Source organism: Chanodichthys erythropterus, chromosome 8, assembly GCF_024489055.1.
Source record: "Chanodichthys erythropterus isolate Z2021 chromosome 8, ASM2448905v1, whole genome shotgun sequence".
NCBI lineage: Eukaryota > Metazoa > Chordata > Actinopteri > Cypriniformes > Xenocyprididae > Chanodichthys > Chanodichthys erythropterus.
In genome coordinates this window covers 41470110-41477832 of record NC_090228.1, presented here as the reverse complement: position 1 = coordinate 41477832, position 7723 = coordinate 41470110, and the positions used below count along the sequence as shown (strand labels likewise).

The window sequence follows — 7723 nt, the reverse complement described above, 5'->3', positions numbered from 1 at the left end:
GACCAGAATCCACAAAACACTAACTGCATAGTGTACATGTAATGCACATTATTCTAATAATATACATTCTTATACAAAATGCACACGTACATAATATTCAGAATGTTTAAAATGTATATATATTTAAAAGATGCAAAGTATGGCAAGCCGTTTTGATTTTTAATCATTCTCAGGATATGTTGATATCATTCTCAATTCAATTGTTGATATCAGGAATTCCATTTCCACTAATAACAATGTTAACTCTTGATATCAACAATTCAATTACTGATATCAACAATTCAGATGTTGATATCAGGCATTACATTTTCACTAGTAACAATGTTAATTCTTGATATCATCATTTGAATTTCCACTAGTAAAAACTAGAATTCTTGATATCTGTAATTGTATTTTCACTAGTGAAATGTCACCATAGGCTGCCATTCAAATTCAATTGTTGATATCAAGAACTGATTTCTTACTAGTTGAAATTCCAATTTCACATATCAGAAATACATTCTTACAAGTAAAAATTTAAATTTTTGATATCAATAATTACATTGCTACTAGTAAAATGCGAATTTTTGATATCAAGAATTCAATTGTCACTAGTTGAAATGTCAGTTCTTGATATCAACAATTGAATTTCTATTAGTAAAAATGTTCTATCAATATAATCTAAAATGGCTTTCTTACTAGTAACAATCACATTCATTATATCATGAGATCACTAGTGACAATCAAATTAATGATATCAAAAATTGTGATTTTTACTAGTAAGAATGTATTTCTGATATGTGAAATTGGAATTTCAACTATTAAGAAATCAATTATTGATATCAACAATTGAATTTGAATGGCAGCTTATGTTGACATTTGATTAGTGAAAATACAATTACAGATATCAAGAATTCTAGTTTTTACTAGTGGAAATTGAAATGATGATATCAAGAATACATATTTCTGCGAGTAATGACATCATTGTTGATATCAAGAATTAACAGTTTTACTAGTGGAAATGTTAATTTTTTATATCAACAATTGTCATTGTTACTAGTAGAAATGTAATTCCTGATATCAAGAATTAGCATTTTAACTAGTGAAAACTGAATTGTTGATATCAAGAATTCATATCCTGAGAATGAATAAAAGTCAAAACGGCTTGCCATAGCAAAGATCCTTTGAATAGTTCCTGTTACAGTACAAGTAAGAAAACAGTGACTAGTTGGGTACATTATGTGGTAATGGAGTGCAATATCAGTCTTCACAGGGATAGCCCACCCCACCTCACCATCTCTCATCATTTACTCACTTTCACTGCCATCCCAAATGTATATGACTACCTTTCTTAACAAACAAATACTTGAAAGAAAATAATCCATCTCTGTGCATCCATGTAATACAAGTGGATTGTAACCCATGCATGTTTGACAGTTGGTCGGAAGCGTCAAAACAGTTTAATTAGTATTTTTCTCATCTATTGTTTCACTTCAGAAAACATTGATTCATCCACTAGGGGATCCCCTTAAAGACAGGGTAGGTGATTTGCTTTGAAAACATTTTTAATTTTTAACTTTAAAGTCATTTCACACTGATGACATAAAAAAAAGAAAAAGAGTTCTCTCATAAGTGAATCCTCATGTGTTTTTTAAGGAATATTTTACGTCTGAAGCCATTTCCACACTGATCACATTTGAAAGGCTTTTCTCCAGTGTGAATTCTCAAGTGGACTATTAAGCCTCCTTTCTGAAGGAAACCCTTTCCGCACTGAAGGCATGTGTAAGGCTTCTTTCCAGTGTGAATGCTCATGTGGAGTTCAAGACTTTGTTTTTTAGCGAAAATCTTTCCACATTGTTGGCAGGTGAAAGGCTTCTCTCCAGTATGAGCTCTCATGTGGACTGTAAGGTTTCCTTGCTGATCAAAACTCTTTCCACACTGAGGGCATATGAACGGCTTTTCTCCAGTGTGAACTCTCATATGGACTTCAAGGTTTCCTTTTTTAGAAAAACTCTTTCCACACTGAGGGCAAATGAACGGCTTTTCTCCACTGTGAACTGTCATGTGAGCTTTAAGGTTTCTATTTTGATCAAAACTCTTTCCACACTGAAGGCATGTGAAAGGCTTCTCTCCAGTGTGAATTCTCATGTGGACTTTAAGGGCTTCTTTTTTAATGAAACCATTTCCACACTGTTGGCAGGTGAAAGGCTTCTCTCCAGTGTGAATTCTCATGTGGACCAGTAAGCTTCCTTGTTGACAGAAACTCCTGCCACACTGAGGGCATATGTAAGGCTTCTTTCCATTATGAATGCTCATATGGGTTGTAAGGGCTCCTTTTTGAACGAAACTTTTTCCACATTGTTGGCAGGTAAAAGGCCTTTCTCCAGTGTGAACTCTCATGTGGGCATCAAGGTTTCCTTTGCTAGTGTAACTCTTTCCACACTGTTGGCATACGTAAGGACTCTCTCCAGAGTGAATTCTCATGTGTGCCTTAAGACTTTCTTTTAGTGAGAAACTCTTTCCACACTGCTGGCAAATGAAAGGCCTCTCTCCAGTGTGAGCTCTCATGTGGTTTTTAAGACTTTGTCTTTGAGTGAAACTCTTTCCACACAACTGGCATGTGTAGGGCTTCTCACCAGTGTGAACTCTCATGTGCCTGTTAAGGCTTCGTTTTGTAGACATACTTGTTCCACACTGTTGGCAGGTGAAAGGCTTCTCTCCACTGTGAATTATCATGTGAGCTTTAAGGTTTCTATTTTGATCAAAGCTCTTCCCACACTGAGGGCATGTGTAAGACTTCTCTCCTGTGTGCTTTCTCATGTGTCTTTCAAGTGATCCTTTTTGAATGAAACTTTTTCCACATTGTTGACAGGTGAAAGGCTTTTCTCCAATGTGAACTTTCCTGCGGGCTTTAAGGATTCTATGTTTATCAAAACTCTTTCCAGTATGTGAGCAACTAAGCAAATTTTCTCCAGTTATGAATTCATGTTTCATATACTTGTCTTTATTTTCATTTTGTTCTGGACTCTCCACTTTCAGCAGCATCATGTCTAAGGTGAAAAAAGACCAAAACAAGTTAACCCCAGTTTAATGGCACAAAGCAACAGACATCAAGACATCTAGACATGCAATGCATCAAAACCAACATGTAGACTAGATCCTACACATTAAACCAGAGGTCTTCGAAACCCATTGTCTTAGAGATTTTAGCTCCAAGCTCTTCAGAATCACATAGGCAATTGTGCTGAAGCAGGTTGGAAATAAACTTTGCTGGGCAGTGGGTCTCCAGATGCAAAGTTCAGATGAGGTTAAGTGAAAACTCTGAGTATGTTAACCCTGAAATGAGGGAAACTCTGGGTTTTCCAGTTCAGAATGGGAGGTATATCAAACCCGAGAAAGCAAGTCAAGTCAAGCCCGTTTCTGAAAGGGAGGTAACTTATACTCAGAGACTGTTACCATGGTAACATAATCTGTGAACCTAAACTGGTGAGGAGCAGGTTTTCTTCGATAAACCCAGAGTTTCTTTCAGTCTCTTCCCCATTTTTAAAGCGTAAGCAATGTTTAAATATTTCATTAATTCACGCTGCAAAAATGCTTTTCTTACTGAGTATTTTTGTCTTATTTCAAGTGCAAATATCTAAAATTTCCTGAATCGAAATGCATTTTCTATATAAATAAAAAAAATTCAAGATATTTAGTCTTGTCTCCTGTAAAATGAGCTGTCAGTGGGATAATCTTAATGCACACAGAAAACAAGATTATACGGAGTGTCTATTAACACTAAGAGCAAATTTACACTAGCTCTACCCACAAAAGCCACGGGGTGAAATGTGTGGAATTCACCGGCTTCAGTGGTGTAGGCAGTAGCATGTAAGGCATGTAAAAGCTAATGTGACACTATTGGCCCGGTTTCGAATCTGCCTTTCCTTTTCTTCTTCCTTTTCCCATCACATATCACATGAGAAAGGCATTTATTTTCAATAAAAATGACGAAAATGTTCTAAAACTGGAAGTAAAGTGCCTTACAAGTGTTTAATAATGATACAATATGGGACATAAATGTATGTGTTTTGGTGTACATAAGTGTATGACTTATATTAAATCATATTATTTGGTTATTTGGTGTCCTTTTTTGGAAAGACATCTAAATTTACCTTGAAACAGTTTTGTGAAAATAACACTTCAATCTGATGTTTACTTTGCTGGATATAGGCAATGATGGCAAAATGGACATGTTAAACAAGATAAATGGTGTATGCTTAATTTCACAATAAGTGTGAGATTAATCGCGACCAAGGGTGCACGATTAAAATTTTTTTTATCTATTGACAGCCCTAATATGTATACATATGAGGACTACAAGCTAGCTAAAGCCGGCAAATTGAGCTTATTCGCCGTATTTTACAACTACTTTCCCGCTGATAAGTTGTGTTTATTCAGAGGAAGTGTGCAGAATTAAGTGGAAGAGTTAGGGACACATTTAAAGGAGAGGGAGAGCCCCTCTCATGACGCGAATTTGCATCTATTGTGAAGTGAATTTCACGCACAAATGAAGCGAGTAAACTCAAAATGTTCAAGCGTCCAACTACGTGCGAATAGCGCAATTTATTCACACAAGTCACGTCTGGTGTGAATGCCCCATAAGAAGAGTCATATACACTTAGGATGGCTTGAGGGTAAGTAAAGCTTGGGCTAAATTTCATTTCAAACTGAAATAATCCTTTAACGTAACTGGGTACTAAGTTACAACTTATGCACTACTAAATGTTTTTGCATTGCACCATTAAACTTAGTTGAAGCATAACAAAGTTTAAACTAAATATTTACGGAAGACTCCGATCAGGAGTGACAGCTGGAATAAAAAAAGTCCAAAACTGACTGAACTGCATCAATAAGCTTGTCTTACCTGACAGACTTAAATTCTTTACATATATGATAATGCTGAAATTTACAGTCACTTACATTTCAAGGGAGAGAACATTATGTGAAAAGACTTTGTTAGCAGCTCTTCAACACAAACCCGTCCTAAACAGTGCCCACTGTCTGCATCTGTCCCATTGCTCTGTGTTGTGCATGTCAAATAAAATGCCATAATCAATAAATGTAATTTATTTGTATATATCAGTATTTATTTATTGATCCTTATTTCAAATAGTTTTTTTTTTTCAATTATCTTTACCATTAGTAACATAAGGCAACAGCTTTTGCTCACATATTTGAAGGCTGCTGTCATATTATGCAACACATTACACATATTGCACATACACGTATTGTTCAGAGTTAGTTACAAACTAGCTAGTAGTTCCTAAGCCTCTAGGTGTGGACTTTACGTTCCAATTTATGAAAGAACTTAAGAACGGCTGGAGCCCACCCAGAAGAGCAGACATGGAACAAAAACACATGCCAATAGCAAATTAAGTACATGTACTGTACAAAATAGTTCAGCTTTGAGAATGAAACCAACCTGTTTGTTCCTCAGTATCTTCTTGTTTCACTCTGAATGTTTCTTCAATCTTAATGTCTTTACTCTCTCTCCCTTTAATAAACACCTTCTTTGTTTGTCTCGCAGTATCTTCTTGTTTCACTCTGAATGCTTCTTCATTCTTCATGTCTTCACTCTCTTTTTCTTTAATGAATGCCAAAAACTCTTTAATAAACGCCATCTTTATAATAGTGTCACATGGATCTCAGTTGTTTCACCAAGAGTTTTTCTGTGTTTGGATACTGTCCTGTATAAGATGAGAATAATTAACAGAAAGAAAAATAAATCCAAACTCAATCTCAGGGTGCGTCTCAATCAGCTCCTTAGTTCAGTGCACTGGTAAAGAAGTCCAGTCAGAGTTAGTTAGTTGATGGCCTTAAATGACCTGATTAGCCAATAAATAAATAAATCAATCAAAACTGGCACTACAAATAAACAATCAAAAACACAAGTTTTAGAAAAAAACTACAAACATATTTAGTTATGATTAATATTAGATATTTAAAGGGTTAGTTCACCCAAAAATGAAAATTCTGTCAGTTATTACTGACCCTCATGCCGTTCCACACCCGTAAGATCTTCATTCATCTTCAGAACACAAATTAAGATATTTTAGTTGAAATCCAATGGCTCCGTGAGGCCTGCATAGGGAGCAATGTCATTTCCTCTCTCAAGATCCATTAATGTACTAAAAACATATTTAAATCAGTTCATGTGAGTACAGTGGTTCAATATTAATATTATAAAGTGAAGAGAATATTTTTGGTGCGCCAATAAAACAACAAAATAACGACTTATTTAGTGATGGCCGATTTCAAAACACTGCTTCATGAAGCATCGGAGCATAAATGAATCAGTGTGTCGAATCATGACTCCGATCGCGTGTCAAACTGCCAACGGCTGAAATCACGTGACTTTGGCGCTCCGAACAGCAGATTCGATAAACTGATTCATTTATGCTCCGATGCTTCATGAAGCAGTGTTTTGAAATAGGCTATCACCAAATAAGTCATTATTTTGTTGTTTTTTTGGCGCACTAAAAATATTCTCGTCGCTTTATAATATTAATTTTGAACCACTGTACTCACATGAACCAATTTAAATATGTTTTTAGTACCTTTATGGATCTTGAGAGAGGAAGTATCCATTGTTCCCTATGGAGGCCTCACGGAGCCATCGGATTTCAACTAAAATATCTAAATTTGTGTTCGGAAGATTAACGAAGGTCTTACGGGTGTGGAACGGCATGAGGGTGAGTAATAAATGACATTATTTTCATTTTTGGGTGAACTAACCCTTTAATTGAAAGAGTACACTTTTATGAAAGTTGAACATGTTTATCTTAAAACAGATAAAAAAATGAGGGCTGATGACTTCAACAGAGCTGAATACTAACAACCTTGTAACTCATAGTAAGGCTGACTTTAAAAGTTTATAAGATATTACTAAAAATCTGTTTCTGTGTGGAGAAAATTAATGGAGTTTTCACTTCTGGAACCAGACTGTTGCGCTCTACAGTGTGCAGAAATTTAGGTGCATAGGAAGATAGAAAGAAAACATGTAAAAAAGGGTCAGAGGTATTCAATTTTATTTGTGGTTAAATGTGTGTACATGCTGTCCAATGATTTGATGAAAAGAACTACATGCAGTAATATGTCAGAATCTGTATAAAAGGCAAAACAATCATGTTTGAAACATTTTGAAAATCTCCGTTTTTCTCATCATTACTTGCCATTGACCGAATTCGTTTTACTGACAAACTGATTCACGATATAGGGAGCGAAATGAGACGCACCTTTTTGTTACTCATGTGAGGATGCGCTTTACTGAAAAAAAAAAACGTTCATTAATGTTATATAAAGCATTAAGATGTTAGATTCAATAATAATTTATTCATATTATATCGCTTGTAAAAACTATAACATTTCCTGAAAGGTTTCTATCGATTTAAACACTTTAAAAGCTTAAAAATACTAACCTTTCTCTAACCGAATCACGGTGCGACGCCGTCTTATGACGTCACATCATCAGATCAAAATAAAAGTCCCTTGTGCTGGGAAATTTGTACATAGAAAGTTACATATACAAAAAAAGAAAGAAAATATCATGTCATACAATTATTTGATGTGATTATGTTAATTTGAGCTCTTTATAGTGTCTTATTCTACTTCTGTTTCAATATAAGACATTTCTCTGGCAGTAAATGTGGAACTTTTAGATTAATTTGAGGAATGTTGGTCTGGTCTGGACTTGGCCTCGCCT

At 35.2% G+C, this 7723-nt stretch overlaps 1 protein-coding gene across 2 annotated transcripts; it reads right to left on the bottom strand.

The window, feature by feature from the left end:
* Positions 1 to 847: 847 nt before the first annotated feature.
* LOC137024956 (zinc finger protein 569-like) lies at positions 848 to 7480 on the bottom strand. 2 transcript variants are annotated; one of them, XM_067392930.1, is made up of 4 exons: positions 7440 to 7479; positions 7257 to 7287; positions 5444 to 5708; positions 848 to 3029 (listed from the first exon to the last, which is right to left on the bottom strand). In XM_067392930.1, the coding sequence occupies exons 3-4, from the start codon at positions 5640 to 5642 to the stop codon at positions 1606 to 1608; spliced, it is 1623 nt and encodes a 540-aa protein (XP_067249031.1). In that variant the 5' UTR covers positions 5643 to 5708; positions 7257 to 7287; positions 7440 to 7479; the 3' UTR covers positions 848 to 1605. The 2 variants fall into 2 exon arrangements, with proteins under 2 accessions (XP_067249031.1, XP_067249032.1); XM_067392931.1 differs by lacking the exon at positions 7257 to 7287 and having other exon boundaries at positions 7440 to 7480.
* Positions 7481 to 7723: the final 243 nt, after the last annotated feature.

Bases quoted from the DNA above. Each gene is read 5' to 3' on its own strand.
- LOC137024956 (XM_067392931.1), bottom strand. From the start codon at position 5,642: ATGGCGTTTATTAAAGAGTTTTTGGCATTCATTAAAGAAAAAGAGAGT. The intron at 3,030-5,443 runs GTTGGTTTCATT...TTTTCACCTTAG, and splicing joins AGATACTGAGGAACAAACAG to ACATGATGCTGCTGAAAGTG.